General features: G+C 40.4%; 2 protein-coding genes across 2 annotated transcripts in view; both read left to right on the forward strand.

Moving 5' to 3' along the window:
• Positions 1-3,468: 3,468 nt before the first annotated feature.
• LOC113569317 (NLR family CARD domain-containing protein 3-like) lies at positions 3,469-12,000 on the forward strand. Its single transcript, XM_035526015.1, has 4 exons — positions 3,469-3,561; positions 3,675-3,782; positions 7,820-9,778; positions 11,863-12,000. Exons 1-3 carry the CDS (start codon positions 3,515-3,517, stop codon positions 9,726-9,728), a joined length of 2,064 nt encoding a protein of 687 aa, XP_035381908.1. The 5' UTR covers positions 3,469-3,514; the 3' UTR covers positions 9,729-9,778; positions 11,863-12,000.
• LOC113569026 (stonustoxin subunit beta-like) overlaps positions 10,073-16,000 on the forward strand; it is an 8,562-nt gene continuing 2,634 nt past the window's right edge. The window contains exons 1-2 of the mRNA XM_035525962.1: positions 10,073-10,089; positions 12,166-12,180. Of these exons, the coding sequence (XP_035381855.1) occupies positions 10,073-10,089; positions 12,166-12,180 (32 nt within the window). The remainder of the gene's footprint in view (positions 10,090-12,165; positions 12,181-16,000) is intronic.

Genomic DNA, 16,000 nt, shown 5'->3' on the forward strand with positions numbered 1-16,000 from the left:
TTCTACAGGTGTTATACAGTACCTGCTGCTCCTAGCTTTGACTGACAGTGTCTGAAACAAACAAACACACAACCCTACAGAGTACATGTGAACCCACACACAACCCTACAGAGTACATGTGAACCCACACACAACCCTACAGAGTACATGTGAACCCACACACAACCCTACAGAGTACATGTAAACACACAAAGCCCATGAGGCTATTTATCCCAGTAAACATACTGGCCTTTTGTTAATAGATTATCTTTCACATATTAAACATGAAACTGAAATACCAATAATTTGAAATGCCTTACAGAACATAACAGAAAACAAACATTTACTGAAAAACTATTTGAAAACTGTTGTTTGGTGATTTCTCTGAAATATTAATTGATCATATGTATTGGTAACCTGGCATATCCCACCAGAATAATATCTAGGCTAATTAGTTGGGACTGTTGTTTCACAGAATAGCACTATCAAGATTTGATTAAAGTGGCCAGTAGCTGTCACCATGGAGATGAGTGTCAGATTGTTTCTGTTGAAAAGGCCCAGAAATGATGTAAGATTTATAATGTGAATTCATATTAAATGAATATTAAATATTTTTCCTTTATAATTCAATTATCTAGTCAAACTCTGTGTCATTGGCTAAAGATATCAGTTATATTGTTGCATGCATTCAGGCATCATTTCTTGCAGGAAGCAGATGGTGTTTAGTGTTACCCAAACAGCAAAACTCTGCTTGTGTTACTGTGAGTTCATATTGTTTTTTTGTGATGAAAAAACAATTTTAGTTGATGTTTACAGTTGCTAACGAGTAGACAAACTACTCCATGAGCTCTCTGTATAGGTTTAGTTTCATGTTTTAGCATTTACCACATTTCTCCTCTGGTAATACTTTGTTTCATATCAGCTGGGAGATGTACTTCCTTTGTGTATCAGTCCTTGAGTTTGGGAGGTTTATTCAGTAGTTTAAATGTTAGTTGTGTCAGTACATTTCTTGGTTTATCAAGTCACTGAGTCAGTTCTAGAGATTTGCCGCTAGATGGCACCCAAGCACCAGTTACTGTATATTGATCTCACTATAGACATTACAATCCACTGTAAAAGGCTTTTCTGTGTATTGTGCAGGTTGTCATTTACAAGCAACATTGACATTTAAAGTAATATCTGTATTTGTGCTTGATCTCTTAGCATTATTACCCTATTCCCTACTTCAGTTCTGTAACATCAAAGCCCATACCTGTTATTACACCTTTGAACTCAGTATGGCTTTAAGTGTTCTGGCCAACAGACCAGGTTGAACACAGTTATAAAGCCAACCAGTGCCAGTCATCCCAGTCCCCTACAGTAGTCTTTACTACACTTTTGAGACCTTGAAACTATTTTCAACACAACTGCTTCAAACATCTCAGTGTTTCGTAAAGCCTCACTTTTCCCACCACCACCTATAGTGTACTGTAAATGTAGTGAACTACTGATGTACAGATTAAGGACAAAGATACCACCACCTATAGTGTACTGTAAATGTAGAGAACTACTGATGTACACTGATTAAGGACAAGGATACCTCCACCTATGGAGTACTGTAAATGTAGTGAACAACTGATGTCTGTTATATGCCCTTAATCAATGTACATGTTGTCAGGTTCAGTATCACTATTTCAGCTGTACCCAAATGTAACAGTGACAGAATGTTAATGCAACAAGAAACAGAATAAACAAATCTTGTGCTGAAGAAATAAGCATTACTCTGTAGTTTTTGATTGACAAAATGGTAACATGGACATAGCTATAGAGCTGTGTATTAATAAAGTCACAGCATAACACAACTGAAACTATAAATCATCACTATAGTGTCTTGCTTCAATGCAACTGCACCACTTTATGTTCCAGATAATTTCCATGATGAAATGTCATAGTGATATATTTCACAGACTAGCGTTGATGGATTCTGTCCGTCATCTCGCTAGCGTGTACCCTGTGTAGTGTTCTGTCTTGCTCAGGACCCAACAGTGGCAACGGTGGGGCTTGAACCAGCAACTTTCCAATTATAAGCCAAGTTCCTTAACCACTGAGCCTGGTTTTATATTCGACTCGTTGTCTCTGGTGTGAGAGTGTGTGTGTCAGAAATTATGCGGTTGCTCTCTTCCCGTCATTCACAGATTAAAACACCATATGTATCACTAGTTTAAATACATGTGTTCTCTATAGATTAATGTGCCGTATGCAGTGAAAAGCTTTGAATCAAGTAAATTTAAGTTGAGAACTCAGTGTAAATATGATGAAATTACACTTGAAATTCTTTGTCATTGGGTGTGTTACATACTGGTTGTGCTGGTTGCTAATTGGTGTTATTTGGTGCTTTGGCAGTTGACGGCCAGTGTGCACATATTTGGGGCTATTACGCGTCAGAATAACACTCCAACATAATGTGCACATATATACGGTCTGTTACGGTATCTGAGTGCTCAGAGTATCACTCCAGGGCCTGAGGGAACTTTGACGCATATATGAGAGCTTTATGTTCTCATCCAAATGTATGTTTCATACAACTTTTTTATGTGTCTATATTTTTATATGTTCTTATTCTTCCACTTTTTATCTATTTTATGTAGTCTGTTTCAAATGGCAACACAGTCCTACAATATTTCACTACATGTAGTACTGTGTGTAACTTTTGTGACGAGTGAGACGAACAGACTCCCTCCACTTTGTGAAACATTTACTGACATTAAACATTTAAGACAAGGGCGGCACTCACACGTTACATTAACAGGGAACAAAAAGACTCTTAACCACAACACTCGCTGCACAAACATGGATACGAACATGCCGCTAACAATGACCAACACTGAGACGCCCACTGGCGGGTTAAAGAGATGGACAAACTCAACGCTGAACCCGGGGAGGTGCGCGTCATCACGGGGCACGCCCCCTGCACCACGTGACTTACGGGGGCGGAGCATTCCGTGAGAACAAATATCATAGACACAGTGAAGGTCTCCACAGGGCTTTGGGAATTAAGAACCAGCACTGAAAACCTTTACAAAATCATTCACCAAATGGAAACGATATAATATTAATTCATTAATACATTTAAAAGCATCCAGACTTCAGTTCCCACTGTGTGGAAACATTACATCTCCTGTGGGAAGCATTCTGGGAAAGTTGATTACTTATTATGGGGATTTGCTATTTAATTTCTTTAAAATAGAAAAACATACAAGTAATGGTGCACAGCTTTTTGTGTGTTTAAAGGGAATTTTAAATATATTCAGTATAACATTATTTATGTATTTAGTGGAATATGTAACTGAATCCAGTAGTGTGTTCAGTGTTCTGCTGTCATCACTATTTCAGTTGTCCACCTACCTTGTTAATATCAGTGTGTACTTCATTTTTAATATGTTGTCAATTTTGTCAGGAATTTATTCAGTGTGATTCACTCTGTGTGTATGAACTGTTGACAGGAAGCAGAGAGCAGCATCTCCAGTGTCCAGTGGTGTATGTGTGATTCTCCATAATGGGGAATTATAACTCCAGCAGTAGAGGAGGAACCTCTGATCCAAAGTGAGGAGCTTTCCATCAGCACTTAATCTGAGAAAACAGGAAGAGGGAATATTCAGGATAAATGGGATGTAGTGAAGTATGTAATTACTCAAAAGCTGCCTCATCTTCATCAGGGTAAAGAGAGCAGAGTCTCCAGCACCCAGCTGTGTGTCTCTGAAGAGTGATGTGTCCATGGGTCGTCTTCCTAGCTTCAACAGTGGACCTGTGCCGTCTGACCCAAAGTGAGTGAAAGAATCTGAGTGTGTAATGTGACATTATTGTAGGTTTGGAAGGGTGGAGGGTGCTGTTCTGTCAGTAATGTAAGGTCTACTCCATGTTTACAATTCTAAGCTCATTTGTAAGGTGTGTTACTGATGATCACTGAGTGATGATGACAGTCAACAATTCCAGTTATACAGCTCCTCCTTTTAATGACAACATGTATGACATAGTGGGGGAAATAAGAGTTAAGCTCTCTGAGAATGAGTTCTCATTAAGTGATATGTGTACTTTTTAAATACCTTAATAACTAATAGGGAAACAGACCACAGTGAGGTTTTATTTTTAGAACCTGGTTCAAAGTGACCAGTCCTTCAGGTTCGATCTCCTCCAAGTTCCCCCCAGCCCTCTGTCCTCTGTAGCCGGATCAATCCGGGGAAGTCGAGACACTGACACCAAGGTAGTGAATCAAGAGAGTTCCACTTTATTGAGGAAAGCACAGAGTATATATGTGTCCTGTATCTACTATCTAAATCTGCAGGATGACGGGGGGAAAAGCGAGGCATGATCTAAGGGCCTACGTAGAAAGGAAAGAGACAAGGTTAGTAAAGATGTTCTATGCATGAACAAGCCACGAGCTGTTCCCGTGCCAGCCATGAGCTACTCCTGTGCTTAGAGAGAGAGAGAGAGAGAAAGGGAGCGGTAAAGGAGACAAGAAGGGGGAGCGGATCACCTCGGGTGACCAGCTCACGGTCAAGCTGCCATGTCATGGCTGATGGGCAGAGACCTTGCATTTGGTGCCTGAAGACAGAAAGGCTCCAGTGTCTAACATTCCTAAGAGTTATTAAACACTCAACTGGGGTTGTATAATCTGTACTCTACAGTACACACCTGTAACTTTTGAACACACACACAAGGAAGAGGATCCAATTGCAAGTGGTTTTAATAGTGAAATCAAACCGATCCGTGGGGGTCAGACAGGTGTTCGCGGTCAGGTTGTTCCGAGGTCAATAACACGGGGCAGAGTCTGGGGGGTGTCCAGGTGCCAGGAGGGAGACCGAGGTGTGAAAAACGGGCAGAAGTCGGGAAACCAGGAAGACAAACAAGATTCTAGAACACTCGGCACGCACCGAGTAGGAATTGTTCATGACGTGAACACAGGGGAGGGATGCTGATAAAGGGGCAGTAATGAGGAGAATGGGGATCAGGTGTGTGCTAGAACTCTGGTGAATCAGATCAGGGGTGTGTGCAAGTACGCATGGCAGTGCAGGGCTAAGTGTGGTTACTGGGGTTCATAACAGCAGAGGAGGGTGAGGTGTTACTAAACACTCAGCTGGGGTTGTGTAACCTGCACTCTACTGTACACACCAGAGGAGCCTCATGAGATTTTATTGGCATGGAGACCTGCATAAACTTTACAACAGTTCTGTTAGTAAAGTACCTATAAATGTACAGATGGAAAACTGGTTTACAAAGATACATCATCTAGAGATGAGAGTGATGAGTGAAGTGAGTCGTACAGGTAGTCTCTCTCTGTCTGATCTCTTAGTGTCTGGTGTGTGTGTGGTGTGTAGTACAGGTAGTCTCTCTCTGTCTGATCACTTAGTGTCTGGTGTGTAGTACAGGTAGTCTCTCTCTGTCTGCTCACTGACTATAAGACAATAAACATCATCTCAATAAGAGAGACACTGACTGTAAGGCAACTGAAGGAATAGCATTGCTTTAGTCTTGTAAACACCTACTGTTAATACCTCTATATCACCACTAAATGTCATCTTATACCTACCCAGAGTTACATGTCTAATACTGTTAATACCTCTAAATCACCACTAAATGTCATCTTATACCCACCCAGAGTTACATGTCTAATACTGTTAATACCTCTATATCACCACTAAATGTCATCCTATACCACCCAGAGTTACATGTCTCCCACTGTTAATACCTCTATATAACCACTAAATGTCATCTTATACCTACCCAGAGTTACATGTCTCCTACTGTTAATACCTCTATATCACCACTAAATGTCATCTTATACCTACCCAGAGTTACATGTCTCCTCACCTTGAGGAATCTTCATCTATCTCAGTGGGTGCCAGTGGAGAGGTTTCTGCAGATTCATGTGTCTGTATTTTGTCTGGCTGAGAACAGAACGTGTTTCTTTTGAAATGTGCTTGTGACTTGATAGCTATCAGGGCACGCGCTCCTCCCGCAGGTCACGTGGTTTGGCCCGCCGTGTGCAGTGGGAGGGTCTTGTTTGTTTATCGTGTTTGTAACCACGCCTGCACACACCTGCACCTGGTTTAGTCTCGTTATGTGTGTGTATTTAAACCCAGACTGGTGTGTGCAGAATTATCAGTCATTGTTCATGGTTTGCCTTTGTTTATGGTCATGTTGTTGAAGTACTTGTTCACCGCGTTAATGTTAAACGTGTTCATCAAGTACGTTAAATGTGAGTGCCGTAGTCTTCCGTCTTTATCAATAAATGTCTGTCTACGTCGACGGTGTCTGTGCATCCTGCGACATTCGGATCGTTACAATAACATAACTCAGACTGGCTTCTCTAGGCTGTCTGTCCCTGGACTACTTAACTAAGAGAGGATAAAAATGGATGCATTTTCTGATCAAATTCTAATACTAAATCATACTGTAACGTTGCTGCTGGCCCGAGTGCTGATGGGCGTGGAGCAGGACGCACAGACTCCCTCGACAGAGGTGAAACATTTATTAACATAACACGAACAACAATGGTGGCACTCACACAACATTAGTGACAGACATAACAGTACATTTAATTAGACACGGGTTACACAACATTGAACAAAGTGTCCCGTGACACATACACATTACTTGATCAGACCATAAATATAAAATTATATATTCTAATTTTTCCTGGAAGGGTTTGAAGCAGTGTGAAAAGTCTAACACTGTATACAACCAACCAGGGTGCCTGGATGTGTTTTAGTGTTCCTTGTATGTGTGTAAAATGAGTTAAACTCACATGCAGGGAACATAACATGCACTGTTATCCTGAACTACTCTCAGAAACCAGCAGTGCATCTGTTAAGCTATCAAGAGTGCTGTAGATGTAGTACTACTAGACTCTGACTGACCTCAGGTGAGACAGTGCAGTAGATGTAGTGCTGCTAGACTCTGACTGACCCCAGGTGAGACAGTGCTGTAGATGTAGTGCTACTAGACTCTGACTGACCCCAGGTGAGACAGTGCTGTAGATGTAGTGCTACTAGATTCTGTCTATAATCATTTTTGATTTTTGGTTAATGCTTTTTAGTAGTAGTTTTGGGGTTTCTAGTGACATGCTCACTTTTAGTTTTGCCCTTATAGATGTCCCTCAAGAGTTTTTGAGGTAATTAGTAAACTGACCTCATATCTGTATGTGTGTATATAGTCTCCTCATTGACCTCATGTAGGTATCTGTATAGTGACTCATCTCTGATGTGTGCAGGTGTTTGTGTGTGTTTGTGTGTGTGTGGTTTCATTACATGTCTGTATATATAGAGATTTCATTACTGTGTATATCATTCATTTGCATGTCTATATATGTATAGTATTGTTACTCTCCTATCTATCTATCTATCTATCTATCTATCTATCTATCTATCTATCTATCTATCTGTACATGTCAGACTCTTGCTAATGTTCTCTAGTGATTGTTAACATTGTTCCATCATTTCTGACTGTTTCTTCTTGTTTTGCTTGTTCTAAGTGTTTGTTTTTGCCATATGACCCCGTGTGTATTATGATCTGTTTTTCCTGTTATTAGGAATCGTCCTTATAATGTCAGTTACATCCTACTAACCTCTAGCCCTGCCCACCTCTAGCCCCGCCCACCTCTGACTCCTGAGTGTTACTGTACAGTGTAAATCTCACGGTGTATCTCCCACTCTACTGTGTATCAGTCTGTTCCTCATTAATGCCCAGTTCTCCATAACTATCCAAGTTCATTTATTTCAGAACACACGTCTGTTAATGTTTTCATTAGTACTTCATTATACATTAGTTTCATTACTGACATTTTGTCTGTATGTTTCTACAGAAGAACTCATCCTGTTCTACATCCACACAAAGACATGGAAGAGTCCATACAGCAGGACTCTCACACACCACTGGATGATGTCCTACACAGAGTCTTACACACACACAAAACCAGCATGAAGAACAAGTATGAGAGTTTATTTGAGGGAAACAAATCACAAGAGAATAAAACCCTCCTGAACAGGGTTTACACACAACTCTACATCCTAGAGGGAGAGAGTGAAGGAGTGAATGAAGAACATGAGGTTTTACAGATGGAGAAAACACCCAGGAAACAGCTGGTACAAGACACTCCAATCTACTGCTCAGACATCTTTAAACCTGTACAAGGTCCTGAAGGAGACATGAAGGAAGAGAAGATCAGAGCTGTGATGGCTGAAGGTGTCAGACATACAGAACCAAAAGAAGATAAAGACCCAGAAGTGCCAAAGCTCAGAACTGTTCTGACCAAAGGCATTGCAGGCATTGGGAAATCTGTCTCAGTGCAGAAGTTCATTCTGGACTGGGCAGAGGGAAAAGCCAATCAGGATGTAGATTTCATGTTTGTGCTTCCATTCCGGGAGCTGAACCTGGTTAAAGATAACCAGTACAGTCTGCATAGACTCCTGTGTGACTTCCATCCTGAGATAAAAGACCTGGACCAAAAGATATATGATATGTACAAAGTTGTGTTCATCTTTGATGGCCTGGATGAAAGCAGAATTCAACTGAACGTTTCCCAGTGTAATAAAGTGTCTGACATAAGCATGACATCATCAGTGGGTGTGCTGATGTCAAACCTCATCAAAGGAGAGCTGCTTCCCTCTGCTCTCATCTGGATAACCTCCCGACCAGCAGCAGCCAATCAAATCCCTCCTCAGTACATTAACCGTGTGACAGAAATTCACGGATTCACGGACCCACAGAAGGAGGAGTACTTCAGGAAGAGAGTCAGTGACCAAGACCAAGCTGAGAAAATCATCTCACACATAAAGACAGCAAAGAGCCTCCACATCATGTGTCACATACCAGCCTTCTGTTGGATCTCAGCCACTGTGCTTCAGGAAATACTAAAACAAACTGCTACAGAAATCCCTAAAACTCTGACTGAGATGTACATACAGTTCCTGCACACTCAGATCAATATGAAGAATGAGAAGTATGAGGGGAAAAAGAAAAGAGATCAAAGGAAATATCTGAAATCCAACAGGTCGATGATTCTGAAACTGGCTGAACTGGCTTTCAAACACCTGATGAAGGGAAATGTGATGTTCTATGAAGAAGACCTGAGAGAGTGTGGCATTGATGTCACTGAGGCCTCCGTGTACTCTGGGATCTGCACTGAGATCTTTAGGGAGGAATCTGTGCTTTACCAGAGGAAGATCTACTGCTTTGTACATCTGAGTTTTCAGGAGTTCCTGGCTGCTCTTTATGTGTTTCACTGTTTTATCAGCAATAAAAGGAGGGCACTGCAGGGTTTTAAGTTACAGTCCAGTTCCAGGTCTAAGAAAGTTTCTCTCCGTGACCTGCTGAAGAAAGCAGTGTGTAAAGCCTTAGAGAGTCAGAATGGACACCTGGACCTTTTCCTCCGTTTCTTGCTGGGCATCTCACTGGAGTCCAATCAGTGTCTCCTACAAGGCCTCCTGACACACACACACAGCAGCCCAGAGAGCATCACATACACAGTTCAGTACATCAAAGACCAAATACAAACAGAGGACCTCCCCACTGAGAGATCCATCAGCCTGTTCCTCTGTCTGTCTGAAATGAAGGACCAGTCTCTCGCCAGAGAGATTCAGGAGTATCTACAATCAGAGAAGCACCCAGGACAGGAGCTCTCTCCTGGACAGTGTTCAGCACTAGCCTGCATGCTTCTGACCTCAGAGGAGGTGCTGGATGAGTTGGACTTGGAGAAATACAACACATCATAGGAGGGTTACAGGAGGCTGATCCCAGCTGCTGCAAACTGCAGAAAGGCTCTGTGAGTGTTTAACTATTATTTATTCAATAATTTATATTAGTAATTGAGTACTGATGGCTAAATGTTTCATTCACCCTCACAAGGAAGATGCCACACAGCTTTAGAATTGATACACTGGATCATTTATTATATTCCCTCAACTCACACACACCACAACACTCCACAAGGCAGCAGAATAGAAACAGCAAAAACATTTCATATGTTTCAATATGAAAGTACCACTTAATTTTTGTTTCAAAACAAAATTTACAGAAAACATTGACCTTAACATCTTTTTGTCCGCTCCTAGTCATAATGAATGTTAAAGGGAGGTATGTGACTGTGAATTAAAACTAGTCTTAATGAGTGTTTATAGGAGGTGTGTGACTGTGAATTAAAGCTAGTTGTAATGAGTGTTAATGAGAGGTATGTGACTTTGAATTAAAACTAGTGAATGTACAGTCAGGGTTATGATTCAGTTTTAGATCACTTTGCTAGGATTATTGACTGCTACTGACTTCAGTTTATCACACCAAACTTTAGCCACTTTACTATTAATATTAAGTGAAGTCTTTTAATGAAGCTAATTACACCCACTGTAATCTATCACTACAAAAGTTAAACACAGGAAGTTCTCTCTCTGCTCTTTCTACAATACTTGCCTTACCCTGTGTACATACGTGGATGGCACAGTGTATTGTAGTTAAAGATATAGAGGTCGTAGACATGGAAAGAGAGTTCACAAGGTTTCCAGAGAAACCAGATTTAGGTCAGAGGTCCTTCATCAGCTGTGCAAGCAAATAGCCTGTTTACACCTTAAATTAAGGTGTTTCATTTCCAGATTGTACCGGAATTCACTTTGGCTGGATTCTGTTTACACTTTTCACTAAAATGTGTCCTCAGAGTGACCAGATGTGCTTCGATCTTATTTTAACATTTTAAAAGCACACCAGTCCACACATCATTTCTGTTTTGCTTCCTGCAACCTACACGGTAAACAAGATTCCTTGCAGACTATTACGATTGTATTATACACTCTCAGATATGGGCAGAAACCATCTACAACTGGCAACGAGGTGTCCAGCTGTAGCCCTACAGACAGATCAGACCCCTGAGAGGATCAGCCCTGTGATGGGCAGAAGTGTTTACCAAGCAAGAAAAGTTCATGAAAAAGCATGTCTATCTAAAAAAACAGTTAAGCAGCTGACTTTTGTGTTAATACTACTAAACCACATAAATGGACTTATGAGAATTACCTAACTAGCTGCTGATGTTACCACTAACTGAAACAGGATGTTGTGATTAATGTTCACCATTAGCTAGGTTAGATAATTTACTACTTGGTGAACTGTCAGTTAAGTGATTCAGTCCCGTATGCCTCAGTGCAGGAGAAGCTTTGACTGGCAGCAGCAGTAATTTCTGCAGTCAGCCAGCAGACGGGCTTCCACTTGAGTAGTTGGATGCAGATACAGAGACTTTCACTTGTATCAAATGCGATCAACATCCGTCTCTGACCACTTCTGACTGTGGTTTCAATGATCAGATTACAGTGTGTCTTGGTTGTTTATGACTTGTATTTCATTTGGTAGAGTGAAATCCGAATGTGATCTGATCACTAAATTCTGTACCTATATCTTAGTTATCTCATAATTTTAGCTGTTACTTCATTTTTAATTCCTTGTAAGCAGTTACATCACTGTTCTAATCTTGTGTTGTGTAGTAATACTTTAATGACTTAACCAAGGTTTGTTGATTCATTAATTAATATTACAGCTCTAATTATTGTAATTCCTGAGTCTCTAACACACCTGCTCCAGACTCTTTCAGACATTGATTAGTTCTGTCTAGTTCTAGTTCTATGTAGCTGTCTTATACTGATTGTATTTATATAACATAAAGTGAATAGCAGGTAATAACAGGTATTAGATATTAATGTTGTAAATGTTCATTAACTGCAAGTCTTTTTATTCAGTAACTCTGCCACTAGTTTGGTTAGACTGACTTGCTTGTTTTCTTGTTTTCTTTCTCAAGCTGTTCAAACCAGTTCTGTGCACTTTGATGTCTCACTCTGTTTTAAATGTGCTTTGTTTCCTCTGTATTTGCAGACTAGGTAACTGTAGTCTGGACACAGATTTGTGTAAAACTCTATGTTCCACTTTGGCATCATCAAATTCCTCCCTGAGAGAACTGAGTATCAATATCAGCACCCTGAAAGATGAAGGAATGAAGCTGCTTTCTAATGGGCTGAAGAGTTCACACTGTAAACTGGAGACACTCAGGTGAGCACACTGTAAACTGGATATACTCAGGTGAGACACTCTAGACTGGAGACACTCAGGTGAGACACTCTAGACTGGAGACACTCAGGTGAGACACTGTAGACTGGAGATACTCAGGTGAGACACTAGACTGGAGACACTCAGGTGAGACATTGTAGACTGGAGACACTCAGGTGAGACACTGTAGACTGGAGACACTCAGGTGAGACACTGTAAACTGGAGACGCTCAGGTGAGACACTGTAAACTGGAGATGCTCAGGAGAGCACATATATTTTGTCATGGAACGTTCTCCTCCCACGATTCATGGGGTTTGGCCCGCCATGTGACTTGGGAGGATGTTTGTGGCCACGCCTGCACACACCTGCACCTTGTTTTGTCTGTGTATTTAAACCCTTGTTAGTGTGTGCAGTATCATTGGTCATTGTTAATGTAGCTTATTAATGTTAAATATAAGTGTTATCATTATTATACGTTTTCCCATTTATCGTGTCTGTTTATTGTTAACCATTTCATGTTCCTTATTTGTAATACGTGTGAGTGCCATTGTGTATGTTTCAATTAAATTTTCGTCCTTGTCGAGGAAGTCTGTGCGTCCTGCTTCACGCCTTATATCCTGAAGTGATATAACTCTTTTACTGTGAACACATCACTTTATAAAGATATAACTCTTTTACTGTGAATACGTCACTTCATAAAGATATAACTCTTTTACTGTGAATACATCTTTATGAAGTGACTCTCATTAAGTTACTAACTCCTACCCCTCTAATTGTTACTAACCCCTAACGACTAACCCGTACTCCTTTGATTGTGTTGGTAAAAAAGATTATTGACTCTAACCAGTATTATGAAAATGTCTTTAAGATCAACACAATGTACAGCAGGAATCCAATAATTGCACAGCAAACTACACTCATTTCATCTTCTTTAAAAACCCACATAACTTTAGTTTTCAGGCACCATGATCTAAATACATTTTGGTCTTAATGCATTCAAATATTCCTCACTGAATGTAAAATCTTTGCCATTGCAGACTGCCATTGTGTAATCTTGGAGAGCAGACATGTGAAATTTTGGGTGCAGCTCTACAACTCACAAACTACCGCCTGAGAGAACTCGACCTGTCTAACAATGATCTGCAGGATTCAGGAGTGAAGCTGCTCTCTGCTGGACTGAAGAGTTCACACTGTAAACTGGAGATTCTCAGGTGAACTTTCTGTGAATTCATTGTTGAAATGCAAAGTTTATGCTGTGATCTGTGATTCATAGTTTTAAAAGTCTGAATATCGATTTACCAGTCTTTTATATAAGATTTCAGGAAAAGGGCTTAGTTCAAGAAAATCTAGTTTAGTTAAACAGAAATTATTTAGGGCAGAGGTATTATTCATTTATTTTATTCATATCTGACACATGCTACAGGTAGAGTTTGTGATAATACCTCAGAAGAATAGATTTTATCTAACTGCCACAAGTCATCAATGTTTACATCATTCTACATTGGAGAAGGAGGGTAGACCAATCTTTCATTACACTGTACAAATGGGATAAAGTCCACAGTTTTTAAGTTTGTGCTGTAAGAGCCTCTTTATATTGTTAACAACAAATATATTCCCAGATCAACACAGTGTTTATAAACATCTAAAGACAGCTGTACAAAGACTAATGGATCTTATGGGTTTGGGGACAGTGTAGTGAGCTGTACAAATACTAATGGATCTTAAGGGTTTGGGGACAGTGTAGTGAGCTGTACAAATACTAATGGATCTTAAGGGTTTGGGGACAGTGTAGTGAGCTGTACAAATACTAATGGTTCTTAAGGGTTTGGGGACAGTGTAGTAAGCTGTACAAATACTAATGGTTCTTAAGGGTTTGGGGACAGTGTAGTGAGCTGAACAAAGACAAATGGATCTTAAGGGTTTTGGGACAGTGTAGTGAGCTGTACAAAGACTAATGGATCTTAAGGGTTTGGGGACAGTGTAGTGAGCTGCACAAATACTAATGGTTCTTAAGGGTTTGGGGACAGTGTAGTGAGCTGTACAAATACTAATGGATCTTAAGGTTTGGGGAAAGTGTAGTGAGCTGTCATTTTACAAAGTGGTATGTGAGATACACGATGAAATTGAAGATTACAGTACTAGACTTTTTTCAACATGTAAGTAACCTCTGAATAGCAGGAACAATCTTAGGAGGTTCACCATTTACAGAAACCTACTGGGTTATTCCACGTTAACCAGTGGCTGAAAACTCAGTTAAAAACAGTGACTAACTCATAAGAAACAAGACTGGAGAATCATGGCAGTGGGGACCAAAGAGCAAACTGGGAAAGTTTATATCACATCAAAAGCCATTTTCTTAATGGTTTAAGGGTAGAGTTGACTGCAGTTCTCTTTTCTAATTATAAATTAAAATTATATATATATAAACAAATAATGATGTTGAAAATGAACCATAAAGTACAAAACATTCTTTAGACTTTCATCTGTTGCTATGGAAACAAAAATACTACCAATGACATTACAAATTTTTAATAACATTGGGAATAATTACATCAAGAAGATAATAGGCATATTTTATCATGAAAAAGTTAAGAATATTAAAAAAAATTTTAAAACTTCCAGATAAAAAAAATTACTGTTTCATGGTTTGTAATTCCATACTTTTCTTTACAGTAAAGTCTGCTACATGCAAACACATTTTCCTCTTTCTCCCTCCTATCTGCAGACTGTCTGGTTGTTTGGTCACAGAGGAAGGTTGTTCTTCTCTGGCTTCTGCTCTGAGCTCAAACCCCTCCCACCTGAAAGAACTTGATCTGACCTACAACCACCCAGGAGAGTCAGGAGTGAAGCTGCTCTCTGCTAGACTGGAGGATCTCCACTGCAGACTGGAGACACTCAGGTATGTAGAAATCCCCTGTCCTTGAACTGATCTGATACTCAACTGTGTGTTCTCAAATACAACCTGCTCTCACACACAGTGGAGCAGGAACTGTGTACAGGTCGTCTGCTATAGTGTACTGATGTTTTAGGTTCAGATCACACTGCATTTTGCTGTGTGTGTGTGTGTGTGTGTGTTCCAGTGGGTGATGTAGGTTTGTTTCTGTAGTGTTATAATTTGGTCTGATTGTATTTCAGACTGGTGCTGATGTGTTACAGTGTTAATGTGTGTTAATGAACTCAGTGTCATGACCAGTTGTGTGAGGGGACTCTTTTCTCTCCTGTATGAGAGGAGCAGCTGTGTGAGGGGACTCTTTTCTCTGCTGTGTGAGGGGACTCTTTTCTCTACTCAGCTCTTGGCACTGCAGGGCTTTGTAGTGGTGTGAGTGGAGGTCTCTGTTTTTAAGTGTAGCCAGTATTTAATCATCCTTTTCTGAATTTTGAGTAATAGTGGAAAGTTGTCAAATTTAGATCTACAGCTGGGTATTTGCTCCATTGTGAGTGGCCCCCACACTTCACAACCACACAGCAGAATTGGTTCTATGATAGACTGGAATATTTTGAGGCAAATTTGAATTGGTATTTGAATGTGAATGTGACATTTGATTGCACAGATGCCCTGCGTGTTTTCACTCTCAGTTCACTGACTGCTGGATGATCTAATTATTGAACTAATTTTCAATCATATTATCTACAGGTTTCTAGTTTGTGTGCGTCTGTCAGTACTGATCCAATAGGTCCAGGGTCCAGGTCTGTCAATACTGATCCAGCAGATCCAGGATCCAGGTCTGTCAGTACTGATCCAGTAGGTCCAGGTTCCAGGTCTGTCAGCACTGCTCCAACAGGTCCAGGTTCTGTTGTATCTCCTGCTCTGTGGGTAACAGTAGAACCAGGTCATCTGTGTAGAGCAGAAACGTTCTTTCTGAGTCATGTAGAGTGAGACCAGGTGCTGCAGAGCATTCTAAAATGATGGCTTATTCATTGATGTAAATGTTGAATAATGTTGGGCTTAAGCAGCAGCCTTGTCTC

Source organism: Electrophorus electricus, chromosome 5, assembly GCF_013358815.1.
Source record: "Electrophorus electricus isolate fEleEle1 chromosome 5, fEleEle1.pri, whole genome shotgun sequence".
NCBI classification, from domain to species: domain Eukaryota; kingdom Metazoa; phylum Chordata; class Actinopteri; order Gymnotiformes; family Gymnotidae; genus Electrophorus; species Electrophorus electricus.

Coding starts and splice junctions, on each gene's coding strand:
- LOC113569317 (XM_035526015.1), top strand. CDS start 3,515: ATGGGGAATTATAACTCCAGCAGTAGAGGAGGAACCTCTGATCCAAA. Junction 3,562..3,674: donor GGAGGAACCTCTGATCCAAA/GTGAGGAGCTTT, acceptor CATCTTCATCAG/GGTAAAGAGAGCAGAGTCTC. Junction 3,783..7,819: donor CCTGTGCCGTCTGACCCAAA/GTGAGTGAAAGA, acceptor ATGTTTCTACAG/AAGAACTCATCCTGTTCTAC.